The sequence below is a fragment of the Solea solea genome, chromosome 19, assembly GCF_958295425.1.
Source record: "Solea solea chromosome 19, fSolSol10.1, whole genome shotgun sequence".
Taxonomy (NCBI): Eukaryota; Metazoa; Chordata; class Actinopteri; order Pleuronectiformes; family Soleidae; genus Solea; species Solea solea.
The window spans coordinates 5,614,453-5,642,142 of record NC_081152.1 but is presented as its reverse complement, the minus strand read 5'-3'; the positions used below and the strand labels follow the sequence as shown (position 1 = coordinate 5,642,142).

General features: G+C 41.0%; 1 protein-coding gene across 1 annotated transcript; it reads right to left on the bottom strand.

Annotated features, from left to right (window-relative positions):
* Positions 1–377: 377 nt before the first annotated feature.
* tnfrsfa (tumor necrosis factor receptor superfamily, member a) lies at positions 378–27,690 on the bottom strand. Its single transcript, XM_058617974.1, has 10 exons — positions 27,411–27,690; positions 14,730–14,898; positions 13,370–13,501; positions 5,731–5,842; positions 4,658–4,791; positions 4,468–4,566; positions 4,338–4,384; positions 3,962–4,240; positions 3,256–3,292; positions 378–2,610 (listed from the first exon to the last, which is right to left on the bottom strand). Exons 1-10 carry the CDS (start codon positions 27,441–27,443, stop codon positions 2,309–2,311), a joined length of 1,344 nt encoding a protein of 447 aa, XP_058473957.1. The 5' UTR covers positions 27,444–27,690; the 3' UTR covers positions 378–2,308.

Sequence of the window (27,690 nt, the reverse complement as noted above, 5' to 3'; positions counted from 1 at the left end):
GCTTCTGTAGATTAGGAGCTGCATGCTGGTTCACGCTCAATCTGCTCGAATTTAAATTAACCGAATGATGTGTTCAGTTTTTGTTGTTTATGTTCTGTGTGAAACCTTAATTTGAATGAAGTTATTAAAATGTGTTTCAATTTTATCACATTTGAATGATTTACTTTGCTTGTTTGATCAATGGGATTAGGATTATTTATTGGTAACTACATCTGTACATGGGCCCCTTGGACACTTTTATACAGGGCTCAAACCTTCAGCTCACGTTCAGCCAAGGACCTCGCTGATTATATTCAAATAAGATTTGAATATAATCACTGTAGAAACGCTGCACTGTCGCTCGACAAGGAAAAACAAACCACTCCCAAACAAACCCATCTGTACAAAACATTTATTTGAAATTGACATGAAAACAGCTTTGTTGTATTTGCATAATTTAAATCTGAAATCCATGACAAGCAAACAATAACTAAGGAGGAAATGACCTAACTTTGTGTTAGGCTGAGCAGAGACAGAAGAGCAGGGGAGCCAACTGAACAGTTTTTGGACAATCAAATTATGTAAGCGCAAAAAAACACAGAAAATGTACAAAAAAAAAAAAGAAAAGAGACACATACATTCACTTGAACATGCACTGAAGCCTATTCACTGCTATGCTACTTCAGGAAAAGCTGCGTAGATTATTCTTTTCTACGTTTAAAAAAGGCTACGAGTGGAGAAATGCTTGAATTAAAAAAGAAGAATTAGTTAGTGGAAGCAATGTATAGTGTCCCTTGAAATTGATGCAGGCTGTATTTTCATCGTCTGTCAATAGATGGCAGTGCCAGCACTGTAGCAACATAATATATCTCTATAACCTTTTATACACAAGAGAGAGGCTGCAGAAACATTTAATGGGCAAATTCATGTACTTCAGCCACATAATTCAATTACTTCATACATCAGTGTTTTATTAACAGAGCTCTGCATATACACAGTACATTCATACATGCATGACTGCTCTCTATGTACACTACAGGAGAGAAGTAGGAGTGGGGGGGGGGGGGGGGGGAAATGTATCGGAGCTTCTATTTTTGAATCCAGAAAAGGTTTCCTTCATCTTCTCTGAGTCGAACTAAGACAAAAAACAATCGGTACCTGTGCCTCGAGTCGCCGCCGGCACACGGTTACGGTCAGTTAACTAAAAACAGCTGGACTCGGTCCTTATTTTGACCGATGTCACAACTCTAACGTGACACAGAATGAGAGCCGCTCATTTGTGAAGAAATGAGCCGAACGCGGCGAGTTTGAAAGTGTTTCTGTTTGTTTTTGATGTCAGTCATTTTTGCCCTGAAGCTAAACAGTCAGTGTGTTTGGTTCCCAGGGTCACTTTTGGCAAAGGTATAAATAATAATTATTATTCATTACAATAAATATATCAATAAATAAAAACAAAATGACCTTTGTAGTTTTTCTGACTCGCTTGAAAACTTCATGGAAGCGCTTTTACTGAACCGTCGACAGCTGTTCCAACAGAAGAGAAACGAGCTTGTGTGAAATTCCTTGTGTGTCGCAACACTGAGCTCTGCAGAAGTTGTCTGAATCGCTCCATTGTATGGATGAAATCATGAAGAAAGAGAAAATGTTGATTATCAAACAGCATTGAGGAGGTAAAGTTTATGATTAGTAAGGCTGCGTGATAACTCTTGGCAAGATTCTTCCGTCAGTAAGGACAAAAACAAACACACACACTCACAGACAAACACACATGGCATTATTGTAATTTTACATCCTACATGTGCCAGAGGTCAGTGCATCAAAGAGGCACAGTATTGGTGACACAGCTAATGCCACTCCTACAAACCAGTGTATATCCTCGTCTCCAGGCAGCGTCCTGTGTTCTGGGTAGAGGACCAGGTGAGAGACGCGCACCCAGAGACGTCTTCAGCTTTCAGTCTGGGGCCGCACGTCAAGAGCGCACGGCCGCTTGCGCCTGTGGACGTCGACGCCTTCATGTTTTTTGAGTTTGTGGCAACTGTGCTGGTGAATTTTGACCACAAACCCTTTTCCTTCTTGTTCATTATTACACCTCGGTGTATCGGCAGAGAGTCAACATCCTCGGAGCACTAATCGGCGAGAGTTGACCTTCCCCCTTTTTTGTGTTTTTATTCTTTTTTTTTTTTTAAAACAAAAAACTACTGGCTTTTGAATGGGTGGCACATCAGCCACAGAGAGGTCAGCCTGTTCGTGAGACACAGCGTCCACCGACAGCGTCTTATGTGCTTTTTTTTTTTGTTTTAGTTTTGTCGAGTATTAAGCTTGTTCTCTTTCAGGGCGCGTCCGCGTGCTTGTAGTAGCCTCTCTGCAGCGCCGTGGAGGCGATGCTCTCGGCCGAGCGCCGCTGGTCCATGCTCAGCAGAGCATCCAACAGGTCGTTGATGTCCGCTTTCAGTCCCTGCCTCTGCATCCAGTTCTTCAGCAGTTCATACACTTTGTCACTAGTGGCGCCGTTTTCTGCGATCCGGATGTGGTTGTCGCTGACGCCGATCATTCTGAAGAACTTGTTGTGGATCCGCACGTCCAGGTACTCGTCGAACAAATCAAAGCTCTTCCTCAGGGACTTCTCTGACCCTATTTGTGAGAAACAATGGTTTGGTTTGGTCAAAAAAATGATTTTAAAGCACATTTAAAATCAACCACAGTTGTGCAGCGTCGACAGAAGACCATGCAAAGTACAAGAATACATATCAATATCAACATAAGTGCAGTATGAGGTCATATGCAATGATACAACCAAGTCAAATACGTACAACCCCCCCCTGCAAATACTGCAACAGTGTATACATTGTTTCTATACTAGTTTGGACACAATAAGTACATTTCAGTACATTTCCCTTGAGGGGGTGCATTCAAAAAGAAATTCAAAGGATCAAACAAATCTGTTAAACCATGTCTTTTTAAATTTAGCATGAGAAAATAACAACAGCACAAAAAAAAGGAAAAGAAAGAAAGGAAAGACACGACATGCTCCAAACCCCTGAAGGCTATGGCCTGACCGTCATGAGATTATTAATCTATCAAGCAGCAAATGTGAGATCTTGAGGAGATACTGTTTATTTGACTTCCCAGTGGACTGACTTGAACTGCAATAAACTGTGTGGGTTTTCTGTGTACAGCGAGCTGCCTTTTAGGGCAAATGAAGAATAGCTTCATGAAATGAGTGAGAAACAGTTCCCTCTCTCCCTCCCTCCCTCCCTCCCTCTGCGGGAATCTTACCTTGTAGTGGCAGTAGCCGATGTCTCAGGGGATCATCCTGTGACATGAGAGAAAGTACATATGTGAGACTGTGGCAGAGAAAATATCAGACATGAACACAAATTATCATGTATTTTTTCATCTCAATAACAAAACAGTTCAGACCTTCAATTGTTTTTAATTGCACGTTTGGCTACGAAATGTATAATTCTCCTTGGGGAATCGTCGAGATGTTTTTGGACAAAGTAGAACGCGGCGCGTGAGAAATAAGGTTGAGGATATATTTTCTGAAGAGTTACGGCGTCTTTTGTTTTCCTGTCTTGAGGGTTTGTTCGGGGGGTGATTAGCAGGAGAATTATGATTACAATATTGGTTTCTGTGTCATTATAATTCAAAATGCTTGTTGAACTTGGTCCCTTTCTTTGTTTTAGCTTTGTACGTTTCGTTCTTTTGTGACTAACCATTTTTTTGATTCATCCAATGACAATGACTGATTAGTAATTACTTCCTCGTTATTAATTAATATAACTAGGACTATTAATGCAACTAAGGATTCTTTTGGTTGCCAACTAAAACTACTACCACTATAAATGGAATAAGCTGCATTAATTATCACAAGATTATGTATCTTGGTTTAGTTTGAGGAGAGGAATTCTGGGAAATGGAGTCTGCCAAAGCTGTTGCTGTACTGCAGTTTAATAATATACTTCAACTTCCTGATGCTCACCATGTCTGCAGGCAGCAGTCTGAAGGCAGTGGGGCTCTGGTGCGGAGTGTTACCAGAGGAAGCTGCAGTGGGCAGAGCCGACAGGCTGGTTTGAGACGAGCTCGTCGTGTTGGGCAGACTGTCGCCCAGTCCTCGGTCCTCATCCTCGAGCGGCGGCGACTTGGTTATGCCGACCTGGGTCTCCTGCAGGAGGGGACGAGACTCTGGCCGAGACTCCTCGCCCTCCAGACCAGCGTTCTGGTCGTTCTGCCTCTCTTCCGCTGTGGCTCCACTCTCATCCTGACCCGCGGAATTACAAAAGATGAATACATCAGATTATCTTGGATAACTGTCATAGCTGACTATGAAGAACTATAAATAGAGTCAAATAACTTACAATAGGAATCTTTACGATTTCGCTGGAATCACATTGGCTCTTTGAACCTGTTTGAAAACAGAATAGATGATGAACACACCATGCACTCTTACTGAGGGCATTTTAAGTACAGAGCATGACGTGGACTTACATGGTATGTCACATGACTGCTGCCTGAACACGAACCACCACACCGCCAGGACAATGACAACAATGAGGAAGATGACCAAGGGAATACATATTGGAATTACTAGGAAAGAAAGCACAACACAGAAGTGTAAGTTGAGCTACATCGATCCCAAATTGTAAACTGTAGGCCATGTATGATGTAGAGATGTTACCGATGTCTCCTGGGGAGGAAGGGGTCGGTGTAGAGAGATCTGGGGAGGTTTCAGTCGGGGACGGATCCCGTTTCCGACACACCGTGTTAGAAAATGGGGTGCACTTCCTCAACTCCTCCTCTCCTGGTTTACACCTGTGATTTGATGGATAGAATAAATAAATTAGAAACACATATGAACACAGAATGTCCTTCAGTAATTCTGATTCTCTCTTCTTGAAGGTCTAGAAGAGACAACGATCAAAAACAGTGTCACAGAGCCTGAGGTATGGTCCCGTTTCATTACACTCATTTGTCATCCCTGTTGAAACCTGGTGCCTACATTACCCACAAGGCAACCTGATTACTGGCATTTCAGTGGGATGCGCAATCGAGTTCAGGAATCACAAAGGCTGCGATGTAATTCTTCCACTTTTCATTCATTGAAATGAAATACATAAATGTTTGACACAGTTCATACATTTCAGTCCTCATCCTTGCATTACAGACTAGTCCAATCCAATCCAACTTTATTTATAAAGCACTTTAAAGACAACACAGTTGGCCAAAGTGCTGTTAACAACAATAAAAGACAGTAAAACAATAAAAAATAGTAAAAGCCAACATCTCAAACTGAGTTAAATCTAATAGTATTCTATATTTGTTAGGCATCTCTTGTGGTAAAGCTCCTATTTTAAAATATGATATTAATAACAATATTTAATATTGTTTTAAAGCTTCACTAAAACATATATAACAATTGTGAGTGAAATTGCAATTTGATATTTTACCGAAAGTCTAAGACGCTCACTTCTTCCTAACACACTGTTTTTTCCCCTCACTTGAACTTTCAGGCACAACCAGTATTTATCGATTCATCAGAGACGTCCAGCCACTTCCTCTCTGCAGCCACAAAAGGCTTTATTCATCTCCGCCCCCCCTCACATGCAGCAGCACTTCCGAGGACCTGCAAATGTACTTTGATGGGTAACATTGCCGCAGATCCCCTGATAAGTCGTCTAAGCTGCACAGCGACAAACAAAAACAACCTTACTAAGAAAACCGTTCAATCCGGAGAAGTCAAATCACGCTTACTTGGCACAACGTTTGCAGACTTCACAGGCCTGATCCGGGACACAGAAGGTTCCCTGTTTGCACTGGCACTTGGTGTCTGTCGTGGTGGTGCACAACGCCGTTTCAATCTCATCTGGAAAAGATAAAAAAAAAAAGGTGCAGAAAACTGTGAGAAAGTTGGAACAGCAGACGCATTGAATCATAAATGCATTTTACAGATTCCGAAGATGTTGAAATTCCAGTGATGAAATGTATTTAAATGTCTTTGAGGCTTGACATTTTACAGACTTAACTTAGTGAACATTCTATTCTAAGAATTATAAAATATATAAAGTCATGTGCAAAAGTCTTAGAGCAACATCAGCTTTGTGGTTTTTACATCTGTCAAATTCTGTGATCATTGGCATTTGGATTGGAATGTTTTACTCAAAGAGTTTAAGTCGTTTAAGTAACAACTTACTTAAACTTAAACTCTTTTTTACTTAAAGTAGAGTTTAACTTGTTTAACTTACTTTAACTCAAAGAGTTTAACTCCTTTTGGCAAGAAAGAACACGTGCAACAGATACGAAATCATGTGACATAATAACATTATGTTTAATCAACCGATACGTAGATACACAAATGACATTATGTATTTTAAGACCAGACAAAACAGACACAGTGACAGAATGAACAACGTCATTCAAAACCAAGCAGCGCCTTCATCCTGCTTCATGTACCCGACACACAATTCAAGAAAAGTACAAATAACCCAGAGTGTATAATGAGGAAGGAGTTTGCAGCTTCATCTAAGTTTGTGAGGAGTCTACAGTGTTTAATAAGTACGGTCATTAAACCTGTGATCAATAGCATGTGCTAAATGAGAGAGAACATGGCTGGATGTCTCTGATAATTTGTAAGACGTTCGCAATTATGTGAAAAAAAAGTTTCCACTTTGGTGTTTTTGTAAGACTTTTGCCTCATTTTAACTGCATAATGAGGGCTGGAGAATCTGGCACTGTCCATTTATTAAATTGAGATCTAAAAGACTGCAGTCTGGACCTTGAAGATGCAATCAAAATGAATAACAAGCCAGCAGCCTCCACTCCCACAGGACGACCTTTCACAGAAAATGTGAAGTCCGCGCTGGCCAATTAAGGGAGAAATTCCAGCGTTTCTGCTGATTTGGTAGCAAATGTGAGCACTCCTTTTTCATCGTCTTATCAGTTCAAATTATTTTTTTTACAATTTTATTGACACTATTCACTTGGCGTTAACACTTTTTATCCCGGGTTTTTAAAAAGTCAAGTCAAGTAACATGTCACATGTTCCTACCTCACCTGCACGTCATCGTTCAGGTAATGATACAAAGTTCACGTTGACTAATCTGTGGGCAAAAACTTTATTACGGATCATCTGGAAAACGTTGCCAATACTCTGCTGATGGAGTGGAAAGATTTTCATGTTTTATGGGGGCAAAATATGCCTTTATCTGCAGTAACATCTGACGTTGGACGTTATATGACGGAAATTGATCTGCGTCACATAATATCCAACGTCAGACGGTGTAGTTAAAGATTGAAGAAAACACGACACACCTAATGTCCCGTGGCTTTAATTATTGGTGACTATCAATGTAGTATATTGATCACAGTGGCCCATATGCATCGTACATTGTAGCAACAACATGTCTGTGTCAAGCAGTGTTACGGTCTATAGTGTATATTAAGGAACTTGATGGCAACAACTTGATACTGTGTAGTGTAGGATCTAAAAATAGCTACAGTGTCAGTTTCATTGTCATCAACTATACTTTGTCTTATTGTTGTTCATAGGCCGTGTTTCCACTACATGGTCCTAGCTCGCCTTGCCTCACCTCGGCACGGCTCGACTCTACACGGTTAGAATCAGTTAATTAAAAAGATTTGTTCAGTACTTCCTCCAGGACCGGAGCACTGAACTGAAATACAGCGAGAGGGTTTGAAAAGCGGCTTAAACCGTCACTATTGTTAAGCACTATGTTAAGTTTTGCTCCTACACGAGTGTCGAAGAAATACAGTTAATTGTGGTTTTAAATTTCTTAATAAACAAAAAACACAAAGATTTCACAAATCTGGGGTGTATTCACTCAGCATACTGATATGAAGTCAAATTATGTTTCGATATATAGTTATTGCCATATTAAACTTGACTTATATTATCATTCCCAATGAAAGGGTGTTGATTCAACACATCTGTCAGTGGGTAAGTTGAGTTCATTGTTTTTCTTTGTGTTGATTCTGTCAATGCTATTCAGCAAACTTTATGGATGTGATGTCACCAGGAAGGAAAGGAACTGTATTGTCATTATACAACTGGAATTACACAATGAAATTATGAGGTCAGACGGAGGGGTTGATCACAACACGAGGCCACAACTGACCACTTCTCCCCAGAAGAGAGAAAAAGAACCAAAATGGCGAGCTGCGGGATTAAGCAAATTAGTCCAACTTAGTGTGTTGACGTCTGTTTTTTGTCAAAGCATATGCAGTGGTAGGTACTGAAAGGCAGCATGCCAGGGCAGAGAGTGACTTAATGGCGGGTTGTAAAAATATAAAGATAAACGTTCAAAGGGTAATTATGCAGCATTTTATGATAGTTTCTAAAAATAAACCAACTGTTGCACGATTGTTGCCATTTTCTAAATTTAGATTTATTTATTTTGGCTCTCCCTCGGTCATACCATATAATGTGGTGAAATGTGGAGAAGCTTACAGTAATCAAATTTGGATGCCGTTTAAGCACGATGACGGCGCCCATCAAAACTAGATGGACTACTCCTGCTACTGCATGTTTCACAGTTGAAAATGTCAAAGGCTAACGGAAAGTCAACAGATCATTTGCTTATCTCACGGCTACAGTCTGTCCCCACTGCACTACACTACACTACACTAAATTACTCATATCAATTTGGAAAATGGATATGAGTAATTTAGTGTAGTAATCATTTACTATAGTCAAACTGGACTGAATAATTTCATGCACTGTCCACCACAAAGGCAGTGAAAGTACAACTGTTGACTCATATTCACACCTACGGTCAGTGTTAAGTGTCCCAATTAACCTCTGCATGTTTTTGGACTGTGGGAGGAAACTGCGAGGCAACAGTGCTTGCCGCATGTCTCATCGTGTGGCCTTTTGAGGAATAATTTCCTATATAAAATAATTTCTCATACTGCTGTTTCAACCATTTCCAAAGGATGGGGTATAAACACGGTCCTGAAGCCCACCAGCATCTCCGCTATATCACAAATATTTCTCGATAGCAAAATACGAGCTGAGGAACAGTGCAAATATTATTGATGAACAAAAAAGAAATACAATTATTTACACGCTGAATGTTTCGAGCATTCTTACAATGGGACTTTTGACTTCAAGAAATGTTCCCGCCGAAAAAAAGAAAAGTCAGAGTAGAGTAGAAATGGTACAAATAAAGCAAATAAAAGTCACAACACAAAGCTAACACCGTTAGATTGTAAAATGCTGATGACATTGCAAATCATTTTAATTAAATCAAACAGACTTCAGGACTTGTTGTCGTGTTGTTTGTTTTGTCACCAATGGAGCCATTTTGCACACTGTCAACACCACAGTTCTCTTCACTGCCTCCACGCTGTGCTAAGGAAGCTCATTTTTGGTGCCTGAGGAAAACTGTATTGTAGGTCAGCGCAGTGAGATGTTTGTCCTTTTTGGCTGCTTTACATATTTATACTCAGTGTGGACTGCAGTGGAACACATGCATCAGAGAGTAACAATGCCTCCATACATAGGATGTGAGTCAGTAAACTCAGAAAGATTTAAAAAAAAATATTCATAGCTGGCAACAAGTCAATATCCCGCAAAACAGGGAGGCAGCTGGTGTCTGAGGAAAACGCTATAATTTATTGATTTCAGTTAAATTAGCAGGTGCTTTGAATAAAGTTTGAATGTCGGGGGTGGAAAAGGAGGGGCGGTGAAGCGCCCGCTCAGTCCAAACAGATTAGCAACAGCATTTTCTGTGTACTTCCTGTTCAATTTGAGTAGTTTATGCAGCTCCTTTCACCTGAAACGTTAAACATTTAAACATTAAAAAGACCACATTTGAGAGGGTTTATTGGCAGAAACAGGCTTCAGTACCTTATAAGAATGTTTGAAGATGTGTAGAACTGCTTCAAAATAAAGTGATTATACGGCCTTAGAATATTCCTTTAACAAGGGCTGTGCTTTACGGAAACAGCCACTTTGCAGTGCCGTGTTTCTGCCTCAGCATGAAGTGCACTTAGTATTCTTGAGCGGTAGCTTGCTATGCAAACAAATAAAAACAGCTGCGCCCCCACAACAGTCCAAATGCATAAAACAACAAATAAGTCTGTGGTAGACTCTCATTCATCCAGGTCATTTATAGAAGGAGAAGGAAGAGAGTGCAGCATGTTCATGTCACATGTTACATCCTTTCTGACACACAAAGGCCACCGTAGTAGTGGTTTTATACTCGGGTTCTTCAAACACTATCATTTTGGAACTGTGACTCTCTGTCCTGAGCTCCTCTCATCAGATAAGAATGCACAAAAGACAATCTCTGAATCACTTTTTATATTTAATTGCATTTAATCTAGTAAGCTCATTCTTATTTGTGAAGGATTCATTGTTTGTGTTAAAGTGTTTACAGTCACACTGTGGGATTAGTGCAAATGTATTTAAATTTTAAATGCTTATATTTTATAGGCCAATGTGTTTGAAATTAGGGTCATTTCAAACATATTGCCATGTAGTAAAACAATCTGACACCATGATGCCAGATGTCGGCACACATGGGAGTTTTTTTCTTCTTTTTTTGCACTGATCAGATGTGGCACTCCTAATTTCATTGTGTTCTATTGTACAAGGACAATAAAGGCTTTCTTTATTCTATTCTATTCTATTCTATTATTTTCTTTGCTTTTCTTTTCTATTATGATAAATTATATAAATGTTTCAGTCAACAGCAGCCTCGTCAATTTGAGAAATTTCTCAACAAACAAGTGAAAGACGTACAATTTCCATTCACATTTCCTTTGACATGTTCCCTTCAATTTTTCCGAACACATTTTGACGTTGTAAATTAGTTTAAACTAGAGCACAACACATAAAGCTCTGTTTTAAAAACCCACAGTAGAAAGAGCACAAAACACATCCTATGTAACACTAGTCTCTTTTCTGTGGCTCCAGCCTTTCATTGGACACAAAGACGCCCAGTGTGGGAGACAATGAGACACAGCCACACCCAGTTCACCCAGGTAGGACAGACACACACACGCAAATCTCCCGAGACAGGTAACATGCTCGCGTTCATTGTGCGGAACAAAACAACAAAGACACGCCCTGCGACTCCGTGTAACATCATAAGATCACATTTTCATAAGTGTATCTGAAAAGCAGGGGGCACAGACAAAATGGTGTTACTTTCCCAAACAATCTATCTTTGACAAGCTGTTTCATAGAAGACTCTGTTTTTATGCGAGTTTAAAAACAACCCGTTTAAAGTTATTTACAATATTGTCTCTTTTTTTTAAGCCATATGGGACTTTCAGATATAACATAGCTACTTCCTGGTCAAAAAACAAAAACAAAAAACAATGGCAAAGATTAACTGGTCCCAGATTCCATTTATGAGACAAACATGATTACTTTAATCTGCAGGCCACTATTGGTGATATTTGTAGAGCTGCAACTAATGATTATTTTCATAATCGATTAATCTGTCGATTATTTTCTCGATTAATCGATGAATCGTTTGGTCCATAAAATATCAGAAAACCTTAAAAAATGTTGATCGGTGTTCATCAAATCTGGAAATGATGATGTTCTCAAATGTCTTGTTTTGTCCACAAACCAAAATGATTCACTTTTAATCATTTCTTTGTTATCCAGAGCAAAGAAATTAAGAAAATAGTCACATTTAAGAAGCTTAAACAATCGAAAATGTTGTTTTAATCATGAAAAAAGCTTTAAACTGATTAATCAATTTTCAAAATAGTTGCCGATTAATTTAGTAATCGATTAATAATTGAATAATCGATTAATTTTTCCCGCTCTAGATATTTTTAGTAGATGTTCTGCTTCCGTTTGTGAACAGAAACAATGCAATATTATTTGTTTGCTGCGTCCTTCATCTAAATATGGGCTCTGTCAAGCAATACTATCATACCTAACTTAGGGAGCCTTCTAGGAAGTCTTCAGATCCTGTCAAACTGCTAAAAAAAAAAAGAGATTTTTTTGAGCATTAAAAAGGAGAAAGAAAAAAAAAATCACTTCTGAAACTGTGTGTGGGTGCTTCTTTGCATGCTGACCTTTAAAGCATGAACTGTGATTAAAGCAGACCATTACATTGGCTCATGGAACACAAACCACTAGAACATGTGTTGGTGGTCCTTTAGCATGTACGTCATGCGCATGCAAGAGATGTAATGACTCAAAATGTGCAGGTGGCAGCAGTCATCATGCAAATAAGGAAAGCAGAGTTTCTAAGCGATGCTTTCGCACACCAAACTCTTGCCAACCACTTGCTAATACAGCTATATTTATCAGAATGTGTGCATTGCACTGGACATTTACGACTGCAGCTGTAGTTGTTTGTTTGGTTTTTCCTCTCATGTGGTAATTTCATGTGCTGACAGCCAATTATAACAATTTCTCTTTCATAGACTGTTTCTGCTGCTGCTGCTGTGTCAACGTGCCGTCAAAAAGCCACTGATGGTACACAGGCGTGCATTACACTCAACCCTTGTAAATGGCAGCTGACCATCGGTTTGGTGTGTCCTGGCCTTAACAAAATAAATTAGACTAGATTGAACTTTAAGATTGGATTTATTACCAAAACTATACCATCAAGGTCAAGATAATGGATCTTTATCACAAATACTAGATTTTTTTTGGAGGACCAATTTATTCCCCCACCGCATTAAAATATGATTTTGTGGTAATAAAAGTTGCCAGCTGCCAGAATGATCCTTTGTAGAATGGAAAGAAAAATCTTCAAAAGATTTTAAAACAATGGATGAAAACTATGATAACAGAAGTAATATATGATGTCTTTTGTTTGCATAATATTGATATGGATCAAGATGTGGCTGCACTTTTCATATGTCCCTTTGTTTGTTTTTCCTTAATTTGATGTTTTAATACTTTGTGCATTTTATATGGCCCTACGGGATATTAGAAATGTGTAATTACGCTGTCTGGTCGAATAGGAAAATAATAAAAACTTAAAATCACAAACACAAAAACCCACAAAAACAAAAAAATAAGTAAATAAATAAAATAGTTCAATCCCATTTGTTTTGCTGTGAGCTGGGACAGCATAGAGCATGTATTGTAGACCCACAACAGATGACAAATAACATTCTAAAATGTTCACTGTAATTTGAATATATTTAGTGGTTTACCATGCAGTCACTGCGGCCACTTGAAAGTGCAACCCATACTGATCTGCATACAGCTGATCTGCTCCAGTGTAACACAGATTTGAAACCGTTGTGTTTGTGTGCACAGAAAAACGTGGAGAGAATATAGAGTAAAAAGGAAAAATCCAAACATCCTGAAGGTCCAAAGTTCTATCCACATTCTTTTCTCTAATCTACACACAAAAACATGAGTGAAGCTGCAGAGAAATCGCAATGTTACCTGAGCGGCAGTGTGTACACGGCAGGCAGCGGTTCATCCCATTGGAATGCTCGGTGTAAGTCTGTCCGTGTTCGCAGGGAAGACATGTCCCGTGTTCTTGGTCTCGCTCGCAGGCCTTCTGCACAAAGCTTCCTGCAGAACAACAAAACAACAGAACAATCAGACAACAAATACAGTGATTAATAAACAAACACATCATTTGTGCGGCTCCAGCTTGACGTCACTAATGCGATGCGTTTCCTGATGAGACAGGATGTCAGGTCGGGACACGGCACAGCGAGGGATCACAACATGTGAGGAGCCTCTGCACTGTGAACCAGTGGGATATTAGCAGAGGAGAGAAAGGCAGATTACGAGGACAAAGGTGGGGATTCTATTTTAAATTTCTTTTGCTTGGATGTAGTCAAAATTAAAGAAATCAAAATCAACCTTAGCTACTTAGAGAAGGAAATGAGCCAGTTCACTGCACAACACAGTTGTTTAACCTCCTTCAGTGACTGAGGGTTAATAACAAACCAAAAAACATGCCTCATTAAACAAAACATTTTACTGGCAAAAGGAAGCAAAACAATAATAGTTCTTTCCATGAAGTTGTACCAGAGGTTTTTAACCACGAGGTGTGTGATAACACATGACGCTGTGTTCATTCACACATGATCAGTGGGTTTTTTGGAGATAACAAATAACTTTTCTCATGCTGGATGTGAATTTAATTTATATGCATTCTTTCCAGACAGGTGGAGAATAATTAAAATGTGTGTTTTCACATTTGACCATGTCAACACCTGTAAAAACTACAGGCGTGCAACTGGAGAGGGCAAACCTCTGTCAAGGCCACTCAGTTTATCAGTGTCTTGCAAGATTAGCAATTGTTTAAAAAATACAGAATCTGGATCTTATAATTTCTTCTTTTTGCAAAGAAACACACAAATGTGGCCAAAAAAACATAATAATATAAAAAGGATTAGTTAATTATAATCAGCCAAAGCATTGAAGGCAGTATTGGTTTTAATCTTGTCTGTGTGCGTCATCATAGCACAATATGGTCCCTGCAGCAGGAACTTAAGATAATCTTTTTTGAGTACTTGACGAGGTGTATGTCTCTTTGTCTGTCTGTAGACATATTTTATCACCAAGATAACCTCCTATTTGTGCAGTCAGGAAACGTGACAGGCATGCAGTCGAGGTTGAATTGAGGATGGGTGTGGTTCAACTTATGGGGAATGAGTGCTCATGCAATAATACAGTGATGACATCCCAGTGCCCGTGGGTCAGTTGGTATGATCCCATCACAGGATGGTATCTGGTTGCTGACATGTTTAAGCTGACTGTAGATCCTTCTTTATGCGATTTTCCTTACCAGCCTGGCAGTTGAGGCAGCAGAATCCCTGGTGGAGGTACTGCTCGTTCTCGACACAGGCTCTGTGCCGCCGAAGGGTGAGGTTTTGGTTTTCATCGCCGGACCACTGAGGCGACGGAGGTTCTGCTGCGTGACACACCAGCCCGACGAGGAGTCCTGCCACCAACACCTGAATGATCAAAGTCAGGGAGAGGGAGGAGGAGGAGGAGGAGGAGGAGGAGGAGGAGGAGGAGGCGGACAGGGGAAGACAAAGACGTTGTATTATTCTGCATTCTGCAGTTTACAGGCTCACCCAACCTCATCACATGAAGGACAGTAAAAAGGAGAATCTGTCTTCATAAGAGACCTTGTGTGAGCAATCTACCACTTAATTTGAACCATCTGATCTGAACATCTGCCGTGGGAAAGCAATTAAGGGAGCCATGCAGCTGGTCACAACTAGAGGCAAAACAATCCTCTGTGTGCAGGATACAGAGCTACTCACTAACTTACATGCGGAGCAACAAGCGACCAAACTTAATTACTCTATGATCTGGCTTTTTTTTTTTTTACAAGCAGGATTTTGAAAAAGCAGAGACTCTGTTTCCTCTGTTGTGGGCGTAGCAGAAAGGGTTTTTGATAAGGCATCTCAGTTCACACTAGCACACTGCCCATATCAAATGTGATCCCAGAAATCCATTCATGTACAAGATAATAACAGGCTTGTATAGGTGGGGTGCTGAGAAGAATATAGCCGAACACTTTAGTGTGGCCCCCAGGCACTGGTGTTTATTCACACGCTTTTCACCATGTCAATGTGAGAAGGCCCCATTCATTGGCAAACAACACACTTTAGTGCGTCTACTTCAAATGACCCACATTCTTAAACCCCGGCTCTTTGAATGCCGTGACATGCGACACCGCCATGAAGCGCCTCAAACGCAATGAGACACCTCTTGGGTAAATGAGAGGCCTAGATTTGGAGGTTTTGTCTCTCATGTGCACAAGCACCCCCACACCCCTCCTCTACTAGGCCAGGAGAGAATGGAACAGGTTAGGGTGGAGTGAGCCAGGTTGACAAGGAGAAAGAGACAGAGCCGTGTCAATTAAAAGTGAGAAATTGTAGACAGCAAACTAAAGATTGGATGTTCTAGTGGGAATAAGTAGCACAAAAAGAAGACAGTGTGGGAGAATGAGGGGAAGAAAGACTTCAGAGCAGTCAGAGGTAGAGAAAAGAGGGACAGGCTGGAGCTGAGAGCAGCTCCTGACGCTTGACTTGGCTCTCTGGAGGGCCGCCATGCCTTGTTGCTCAAAAGAACTTTCCCCTCTCCCTCTCCCTCTCCAGCTCTTCCTTTCCTCTGCTCACGTCAGACTTTCCAAAGACGCTAAGAGGCAGACGTGGAGAGGCAGACAACCGGCAAAGCAGTCACAATCACACCATTTAGATCTATCCAAACATTCTAGTGTGGGGAGGCAGAAGAGAGAAGGAAAAGGGAGGTAGATAAAATGAGAGCAAGGAAAGGAGGTGTGGGGGGGGGGGAGACAAACAGCTTGCATGACACAGGGTGAGTCTTAAGACTTGAATACACTGTGTGTATGACTACAGGGTGGGTGAAGTAGAAGGACATGGACGTGGGGAATGTAAGACGGCTGTGTGAAAAGGGAGAGAAATCTGCATATACTGACAAAACAGTGGAAAGAAAAAAATGTTGAGGGGAAAAAGGCAACTGGGAAAGAATGAGCTGTGCTAAGAGTAATCCTAAACCTCTGCATTGCACAGAGAGAGAGAGTGTTCAGTTTCAATCAATGCCCAGAGAGTCTTTTTTATCTGGCAGTGAGTAGCTGACGAATCAAACATGGCCAGTCAAATGTCAAAATGTATAAATCTCTTTGACATTGAAGATGCTCTGACAGCTTTGGGATTACACAATTTCACATCTTTCCTCATTTCAAGGCCAGTTATTCAAAACATTCCCAGGTGTGTTCAATCTCGGTAGCACAGAAGATCCAACTGTATTTTATCACATCAGCACAGGCAGAATTGTTAGTATTAAGAATACTGCCCACAATCGCGCACTTCGTTTATAAACCGTAAGACAATTTTGCATAATGTCTTGGGCTTTTTCTGAGCAACTGTCCAAAATATATCCAGTTTGCAATGATATAAAACAGAGGAAAGCAGCACTGGAGGAACTACGGCCACAGCTTAATCTAAACAGGAACCAGAACTCTAGTAGTGGTCCACTCTGTTCATGAAGTTAGTCTGTTTTTCAGTGAATAATTACCCTACTCAACAAATGTGTTCATGAGGCGGCAGAGGGAGGAAGTTAGCCAAAAAAGTTTGACAAAATTAGACATCAGTGACAGGAGCTTAAAAGGTCAAGTGTATAACATGTAGTGGGGTTCACTGGCAGAAACTAGTTTGTGCAAATGTATAATCACTTCAAAACAAATATCATTTGGTGTTTGTTGCCTTAGAAAAAGTGTCCAGGGCTTTGCATTTACGCTGCCATGTTTCTAGCAGCCCAAAAGGACAAAGCAGCCAGAACGCACATTTCACATTGGCCACCTTTACACCTGGTATTAAAATGTGTTTTTAATAAACTGACCGGATTGCTGCGCCTGACCACTTTCTACGAGGACGGATTATTATCCAAACTGCCAAACCACTTAGAGAGGTGGTCGGAGACGCATTGTGACCACATTGAACAGAAGTTCTTATGCTCTGAGCACAGTTAACATCAAAGCGGCGACAAAACTGCGCAGTCTCCGCTGCTTTCATCGGTTTTCCGCTCATCAAAGACGACTTCTTCCCCGCAAATTCAACTTGTTGATATGCCAGCACACAGGATGTGATGTCCTGGTCTGCTGCTGGAAATCTTTGTAAAGGGGAAATGACCATGATCGGATAGCAATCGGCTCTTGATACCAGAGACACATGTTAGTACCATGTGGAAATGCATGTGGCAAAGTGCTATCTGACCACAGAGAAAAAGACATTCTAATGCCAGCTGATTTGCAAAGGTTCCTTGATCCACATAGGAAATGGAGAAGTGAGCAGAGGAGCGCTGATATTATGCAGTTTCAACACTACATGTGACTAATTCTTACTCATTGGACATAACAGAATTATTTTTACAATAACTGATCTTCAGTTTTAGAGAAAGAAGTTGCTAGTGAAACTTTAGGAGATATTTATATATAACAGCAGCATGTGTAACACAGCTTTTATTTTGTAATACAGTGATTCAGCTATGTCAGTGGGAATCCCAGAGTGGGTCATTTATCAAACACAGCCCGCTCATTTGCAGGAAAAACGAACAAGACCATCAACATGTGTTCACACTAATGTCCTAAGGCTGCTAAACTAAATGTGCTGTATACATAAACGCTATGGGCAGCCACAATGTGGCTTAGTTTTTACCTCGATAACCAACAGAGGAGGAAGACTGGAGTGACCGTAACCTCAGCACAGAAAGCCCTCCAAACCCACAATCCCTGGAACCCTTCCAAACTCCGGCTGAAGTGGTTCCACTCCAGTATTCTCCGTCCTCTGTACAATGAGTGGGCTGCGCTGCAGATTATTGGGTGAAACACTGTCCTATTGTCAAGCTTCCAGCTTGTATGTATGATGGGTTAGTGCTGCGCTTGTGTGGATTCAAGTTAAACTAATAAAAGTCACAATAAAATAATGAGAGACCTCCTGTTTATCTGACAACAGTAAGCTCCCTCCACTTCCTCCACACACCCCGGGTTCTTCTAAATGGCCTTGGCTCTAATGCTGTGTACACTGAGAATGTGTTTGTGACTAAATGACAGGACATCCTCTGAGTTGACCCAGGTTATCAGTGGGCCATTTAGGGGGCTGCAACCACTCCATATGCCAGAGGATATTACAGTGACCTCCATTATATAGAAATTAAAAGGCAAAAAGAGAGAAAAAAAATGCACACAATAACACAACACAGATAAATGAACCAAGGCAGATTCTTCATTTCATATTGGACAGATGATTTCAATCATAGCCAACTGATAAGGACAGACATGATGTACCCCATTACACTCCTTCATCCGGAGTTGGACCTTAGCCTCCGTATCATGCTTTTCTTATTAGCTGGCTCGCTTCTTTCTTCAAATATTAACAACAGTATAGTGAAGTAGTATGGCCAGAATGCACGACAGAGAGAAAGCTTCAGAACAGCTTCTCATTTGGAACATTCGTCATCTGGACAGCATTTATTTACTCAAGCAGACGAGAGTTTAAAATTGCAATCAACTCAATCCAGTTCTTGAGCGTAACCTCAACCGTCCAATGATCTCACAACAACTTAATCGGTTCATCAGATTATAGATGGTCAGCTGCTGCACACCTTAACCATCTCTGATTATTGCCTCATGTCTGAGCTACATGGAGGAATTCAGCCATTTTACCCCTATGACAGCCAGTACATTTATAGGACATTAGAAAAAAAAGGTTAGTATGACAAAAAACAGACTTTTAAAATCTGTATAAACAAAGTAGCAAAGGGATGTGGACACATTTTGAGCAGTGTAGTCTACACTCGACTACATCAAGTGTGCATGGAAACGTACTAACTGAAGGACTGAAGTTGAGAGCATGGAATGAACATGTTTCACTGCAGCTGCTGATTCGTAACACATCATAAATGACTTTAACGTGAAACACTGACTTCAGTTCAAATGTCAGTGACATGTGCCTTCTTCTGACCATACTGCAGAAAAATACCCCCCACCGCCTCAAGAGACAGAAACCCTCCTCCATCTCAGGGCTCAAGCAGGGAGACAGTACAGTATCTGCGCAGCAGCTGCCACTGTTTACACGCTTATTCCAAGGCAGAGTTTAGGCAAACATTGCACAAATCAAGTCCTCACTCACACCATTAGTCATTTTATTGCTTTCTTCTGCTTTGTTCTCTTACTGTGAATAATTATCAAATTTCCTTATTTCCTGTGTTGTACTGTAGTCAGATGTAGGGCTGCCTGCTACTAACAATTATTTTCATTATTGATACATCTCCTGAACATTCCTGTTGGACTATTTCACACGAACAAGTTGTCTCAAATCACACTTTAACTCAATAAGCAAAAGACATGATTTAGAGTCCTCTGAGCCGACCTTGAGAGGACAGGGAACGCACCTCGAGCTCTGCTTTACAGATAATTCCTGGCATTCGCTCAAAGCAGTGGGGGTGACCATGCATGACTTTCCTTAAGTGATAAATTATGCTGCCATTTTGAGTTAGATGATGAAGACAAGTATAACGCAGCTCAAGTCGGACGCTCTGCTACAAACAAATAAATCCAAATTTTTCATCATTATAAAGCCGACTGACACACACGTCAGCTTGAAGCAGTCACACAAGAGAGCTGTGTGCAAGCCGTGTTAGTGGGCGGCAAAACATGTGCACGCACAGATTGTCGAGTATACAATCACACATACAGTGTATGTGTGGAGAGCGTGTGAAAAGTGGCTGCCCCCTCCTCTCAGGGAGCACAGGAAGCTTGAGACAATACAGAGGCTTCATGCAGGGTTCAGCTCCAAACTGTTCTCTCCACAGCAGCTTGCCTTGTAGCAGGCCCAGCACCCGATTAGACCCACAACATATCCGCCAGTGTGGATATTTTTAACTTGAGGAAGCAGCAGCTCCACGACACAAATTCTTGAGTTTCCTCAGGAGGTGCGCTTCACCGATCGGATGAGTGTGACACTGTGTCCCGAGCTGGTTAGGTAACATTCACCTTCATGCCGAGGGAAAAAACCCGAGAACCAACAAAAACAAATCTGTGATGACATTTTCGTTGAATTTCATTGTCGTCATTCAGGCAACCACAAATCACTGAAATGACTGTCGACTCTGACGTTGACACGGACCACATACACTTGTTGTTTTGATGACTAACAAAGAGGCCGCTGGAGGTTTGATAGATTCAAGAGTTGTAAGAAGGTGATGCACATTTTCCAATTTGTGGGGCCAAAGTGGTCGCCTTTATTTAAAAGGGTTGGCCACAACTTCATGGTGACTCATCCGATAAATTATAAAGAGGAAGAGCTAGGCCATTGAATTTGAACTTCAACAACATTCACATATGGAATTTGGAGATTTGCTTTTGACTGAGGGCTTTTCTAATTCTGATTAGGGTCTTCAAAGTGAAGCAGAAGTGGTGACTCACAAGACAACTCCAGGAGGGAGAGAATGAAAAGAGCAAGAAAGGGGTGACTAATAGATTGAATATGTGCAGGAATCCATTCACTCACTCGAGAGACAATCACATTTGCTCCATTAAAGCTTGTCTTTGCATAAAAGAGGGAAGGGGGGGGCGGGATGTTAAGCACCGACAGTTTATAGTCTTCTATATAAACACATCACAAGAAAAAAATGTAGAATATGTGACTGGTGTAGCAGGTCAACAAGGACCATCAACAGCTGGAATTTATGTTGGATTTATGTCTTTCTAAACAAAAGTCCATTCTCTGGACGAGGGTTGAGTTTGTTTCCGAGACAAATCACTGCTGTTATGTCCATTTATCCAGGAGAGCAGGAAGTCAGAGGATAGAGTGCTGATGCAAACCTTATGCCACTCTGGTCCGTCATGTTTCTGAGGTGCCACAAAATGTCTGCACTGCCTACAGGGTTTAGCAAATTCGAAAAAAAACAACAACAACAAGATGACAACTAATGATTTTAATAATCAAATAGCTGAGATAATCTGCTGAATATCTTTTAAATAAGCTTAAGTGTGTGGAGACATCATCAAATAGCTCTTTTTAGTTTGACCAAAAGCCACATTTGCAAATATATTTAGTTTTACAACACATAAGACTGTGATCACATAAGACTTGTTTGGTTTTTGCTAGAAAACTGAACCCATGATTCAATTATTAAAGTAATGGACGATTTTGTTGGCTGATGAATCGATTGCTGACATGTCCATATTTGTTGTTGTGAAACCGAGCATGACAACACTTAAAAAGTGACTTTTTTTTCTACTTAATAGTTTCCTCCTGATTTAGTCCTATCTCCAGGGTGCTGTGGCATTAAGTGTGGCTGCACCCGCTGTACTAGGAGGGAAAATCACTTTAGCCAATCACAACCATCTTGGGTAAAGCCTCAAACAAAAAAGAGCAAAAGACACATGTCGGCTGTATGATAGCACCATCTGAGTCGTTGCCATTTTCAGGGTGAAGGTGCAACTCAGAGGTCGTTTCGCTAGAAAAGAGGAATTTGAAATCAGTAACAGACAGGAAGCAGATTGGGGATGTCTGAGAATACACACCCTGTGGCCACAGTGCACATCCACTGATTTTTGACAACTCTAGATTATACACAGAACAGACAATCCTTCCAATCATAGTACTACAGCTTCAACCAATAAATCATTTCTCTCCTAAAAGTCCATTGTGTAACATTTTATTTGCAGAGAATGTGAGTTTATTCGCAGAAAGTGAATATATTAGCCATAAGTTTGTTTGTACAGTAAGTGTATAATCACTGTACAATACAAATCATATGTTTTCATAGCCAATAAGACTTTTATATTGTATCATTTGGTATCTTTTGTATACTTTATACAACATCCTTTCTCGTATGTGAAGGCCATTGTAGTTCACTGACACACTTGGGAAGGGGAGGGGTTTTTATAATCTGCAGTCTAACCATTCTTAAACACTAGACCTCTAATATTTTTGGATATCCTCATTAATTTATCAATTATTTAGTCTTTTCTATGTCAGTTAATAATTAAAGGAATCAATTTCTCTAAATCCAAGGAGAAGTGAGGATTTTTCAATGCATCTAATTAACTGCTCAAAGACATTCATTTTCAAATAAATAAAAGGAGAAAAAACCCCTGAAGGGTTCAAAGTTCCCCAGCTACTCAAACATAACAGGATTTAATTTGAAAAAGTGATTAAGTCTTTTAATCAAAACTAATTTAAGCCCAGAGCACTATTGTGATATAGCTGCCTCCGGTTTTGTCAGGTCTGCGACAGTTCACCTTTAGCAGTTTTGGAAGACTGGTCGAGTCAAAATAGAAATGTGCTTAAAAAAAAGAGAAAAGAAAGAAGGCAGAGAGTAGTTTTGCACCCTTAGGCAAACATCATCCGTCTCATCAAAGAGAAGAGTATACCTGGCTGTGACTCATGTGATCTGACCCATCACATGACTTCTGTACACATGGTACGGCTGCATGTGAGAGTGCATTTCAAAGCAGTGCACAAATTCCTAAGTGTGTGAGGTGAAATTAAGGGAGTTCTAATTTATTTGAGCCCTTTGGCACAAAAACAGCCAGATAAAAAAAAAAAAAACATGTGAATGTGAGAGTTAGACCTCACACATTTTATTGTTGGTAGGAGTTTTTCTCCCTCAGCTGGGGAAGGCTGAAGCTGTCGGTAGCCAGCTTATTTATGTGTTTATATGGGGATGTCTACAGCCTGACACATAATAAATTATCCCTACTTATCACAAGTTGGACCATTCAAGTGTGAACACTGACATCCCACGATTGGTATGCATTACATGAGACGTCTCTACCTGAACAGGTGGCACTCCTTAAGTGAGTCAGCCGGCCTTTCATAGCAGCAGAAATCTTTCTCCTTAACAACGACAACAACAACAGCAGCAGCGGTTGGCGGCAACAGGTTACTTCACAAATAATCCATCTGCCATTAGCTATCAACATGTCTGCTCTTTAATATCCTGTAAATACCCAACCAGACGCATTAAAACCACCTGGTATCTGACAGTCAGTGGGTTGCACTGCATTGCATCATTCACTGTCCTTGTACTGTAGCTTCTCCGAGCCACAGGCCTCTGTTATGACTAGTTCACATGGTCTTCATGCAGAGCAGCCAGCAGTGGTCACAGCATAAGGAACTCTACGGAGTGGCTGTTTTTGTTGACCACTGCTGTCGCTGTGTCCCCAGTGACACAGCTTGGCCTCCTCTTGTCCCAGATGTCGGCCCTGCCCTTGTCTGTGCTGTCCACAGAGTGGGGGGGGGGGGCATTTCCTGTGTGAACCAACACCCAGATCCACAGTAAGCAATCACAGATAGCAATCTAGTGTACATTTGCATGGGCATGTCAATTCTAAGAAGTAAACTGATGCCACTAATATCAGCCTATCTGTATACTCTAGACAGGAAGTTTACTGGACGGGCAGGCACATAGTCTCAAGGCAATTTGAGGGGGGGTAAGAGAGAGGGGGGTAGAAGGGGTGGCGGGTGGGGGGTGAAGTTTCCTTCTAGTCCCTTAGCAAATGGGCCTGCTGGAGCGGCCTCCAGAATGTCCTGTGGTTTACAGAAGAGGTAAACATTGACTTTGCCACCCGGAGAAAGAAAATCTGATTTCACTAATGGAACTCTGCATGACTGAAAGCACAGGTCAGACAATATAGAAAACAAACATGGGAGGCTGAGAAGCACAAGCACATGTTATACAACTTACTTATTTTAACCACAAGTTCACAGTGAGCACAGCTTCAGAAAGCATGTGGGATGAAACTGCATATTGTGGTTTGATGACAAACGCTGCTTGCTCTTATCAACTGCAAAAGATGAGAGCCTTGATTCACTCTGACATTACTATCACTGATTTCCACCTGATGGTAGTTTTCTGTGGTGTTATTGATCAATAATTAGATAACAAACTTTCAGCATAGTGTAAATCAGGGGTCACCAACCTTTTTGAGACCGAGAGCTACCTGAAGGTTAGAGAATAATATGGAGGGCTACCATATTAACATTTTATGCAGTTTACCATTTAAATGATAAATATTATGCATTCAATTGCATACACATTAATTCCAGTGCTTACTCCTAATGATTATCACAGTTTTTATAAACAATATCAAGGACATTTTACTCAGTGATCATATGGATACATACAAGTGAGGGGAAGTGAAATGAGCCCGCGGGCACCTCGTTGGCTGCTCGCGGGCTACCAGGTGCCCGCGGGCACCACGTTGGTGACCACTGGTGTAAATCGAGTGATCGGAGAGACTTATTCTCCTTTTCTAGTCTCCATCAACTGCCTTTGCTTAATCTGATCCGTCACAGGAGACAGTTCTGACTAATCACAGCGCAGTTCTCCTTCTGTTGAAGTTTTATATTTTTGTTTTATATAGTTTGTTGTGTCTGGTTTTGTGTTTTGTTTTGTTTATGTAAGTCTTTTGTTATTTTATTGTGTGCCTTTAAGCCGAGAGTCCCTGCAAAATCTTGTTATGCCCATATAATGACAACAAAAAACTCTTGATTCTGAGAGAGCGGGTGCTCCTGTCGACTGCTCCATTACGACTTATGTGTATATAGACGAGGTTCCCTCTGTGGAAACATCTCAACTTCAGCACTGGCAACTGCCCACCATGCAAAGCAACGTGAAAAAAAAGGAAAGAGTCTAAAAGTGAGACAACAATTAACACAGTAAAATATGTGTCTAGTGTTTGGTGATGGATTGCCTTGGGGTCGACTGTCTCACATGAATAGGGCTGTATGAATTTTAGCCGAAATGACTTTTACCCTTCAAAAGACACACCGAAATTCCCCACACAAACGCAACATTAATTTTTATAACAACGAAAATTAGTCATGTTTGGTTGAACAGCTACACAAACAGGTGAGTCAGCATGATACTTGGGTGTAGAACCAGAAATACTTCTACGCGCCGCTTTTCAAGTGCATTGGAGACATGGGTGTGCGCTTAGGTAGATGGTTTGTTGTCCTTGAGGTTTTCCATTTTTACAGCAAAACTTTCTGGAGAACAGAATAAAATTCTCATTCATACTTTTCTGACCAGCACAAAAGGACATTCTTAATTGAGGAGAACAGGACAGAAACGTGTGATCCAAAAAAAAAAGTTTGAAACTCAACAACCAACTATCTTAATAGCAATCCTGCCTACTGCAGTTTTAAGTGTTTGAATGGATAGAGTCCTCATTGAGTCCTGCTCACAGTTCAAACATATATATAATTTTTATTAATCCAAAGGTCTTTTTAATAAGCAGTTAACACGTCGAGGCCTTACAGCAAGCTCACAGTATTCATCACGCCAGGCTCTGGTGCTCCATGGCTGGAAAAAACAACACCAGAGGAATGAAAAGACGTCTCTGTGAAAGCCTGAGTGTGGAATAATCTTGCATGGAAAACCTTTTTAAGAAACTGTGGGTCTAATTGACGAACTGGCAAGTAGATTTCTTGGCTTCTGAGGGGTCAGACTGATTACAGCTTCAGACGTATTCCTGAAGCAATGGTTCTCACAGTCTGCTCACAATGCGATTTAAAACTTTTTAGGAGTAGTGGCGCACTCCACAGCAGGCCATAGCTGCACCGCACTATTAATAGTGCCCTATAGGGCTCGTTACATCCGCTGTGACAGACCATGATCCGCCATCATACGCTTCCATGTCTGCACAATATGACCACATGATGTCCAACACAGATGGTGGCGTTAGTGTGTGTGTGTGTGTGTGTTGGTGGGGAGGGGTGCTGAGTGAATGATACAACACATGCACTGTACAGCAGGGGAAGGGGGGAAAAAAACAGAAGCGGGAGCCAATAAGCTTCAGGTATGTATAACTTCTGTGCAGAAACACAGAAACAAACTTGAGTCAACAATAACAACAACAACAACAAACACAGGGTTGTTTTCCTGCGAGTATGTGTTTGCATTCACATTTGTCTTTTTTTTTTTATGACTTTTTCTGGTAAAAACACTGACCTTGTCATGACCAGTAAAGCCTCCTGGGGACCTGATGACAAAGAACCTCATGAGTGAGGATCTGATTAAAGTTAGCAGTAAATACTTAATTGTGGTTAGGGGTTAATCACTTAATTGTGGTTAGGTTATGGTTAGTGTTAGGCATGAACACGCTTTTCTGGACTTTTTCACAACCAGGAGTCCTCATGGGAGCCAAAGCCTGGTCATATTGAGGCAGAAGTTCAGTTAATTTTTAAGTTAAGGTTCACCATTAACAGGTTTTGGTTAGGCCATCGTTGTTCAAACCTGTGTATAAATACTTGTTTTTATTACATTTTATGACCTTTTCCGTTATAATTACTGATCTTGTCAGCAGTCCTCTTAGAGATTAAAGTCTGGTGCTACTGAGGCAGAACCTCATTTTATGCGGCTCTGATTTTAAGTCAGGGTTAAGATGTGAGGAATGGTGAGGTTAAGTTTAGGGGTAGACAATGACAAGTTTAAGTTAGGTTGTCCAAATGAATGGAAGTCAATGCAGGGTCCTAACAAAGATAGTGGGGCAAACGTTTTTAATGAGTGCATGTGCGTGTGTGTGTGTGTGTTCCTGTGGGACAATGGCTTGATTCATCTCCTCGCACAAGTTCACAGGCCTGGCTGTGATTTCAGCTCTCATGTCACAGCGCAGCTTCCCAACACAGTCACACTTAATGAGCTCTGCGGGCTCCAGCTTCATAACACAGAGCTCCTCTCTGTGTTTCTGTATTAAAAACACTCTCCCGCAGCCTCACTGACAGTCTCAACCACCATGGCACCAGGGGTTACGTCACAAATTCACCCTGGTGTTACTCTAACATCCCGTAATAAACTCCACTGTCCTGTTCGGAGCGCGCACGCGACAAGAGGGGGACGCGCTGATACGACCCTAACGAGTAATGCAGTGATACATATTCAGTAAAGTGACTTTTAAAAAGGAAAGTTCTCGTTTACTTACAGAGAGTTTTCCGACCACCGGATCGAAGTTCATCTTGGGAACTTCGGGATGAGACGCAGTCCCGCCGACGTCGCGTTGAAAGCCACCAGCGTGAAAAAAGTGTCTTAATATCACAGTCGGAGCGAAAAAGTGAGCAGCCGCACGAACCCGACTTTAAAGCTATCCTTCATTCGGTCTCTTACATGAGCTTCCTCTCCTCAGTGACACAACTTTCGCGGCGCGTTTTCGGGCAGAAGACATGGACACAACACGAACACTGAGCGGAGCACAAGTGAACTTT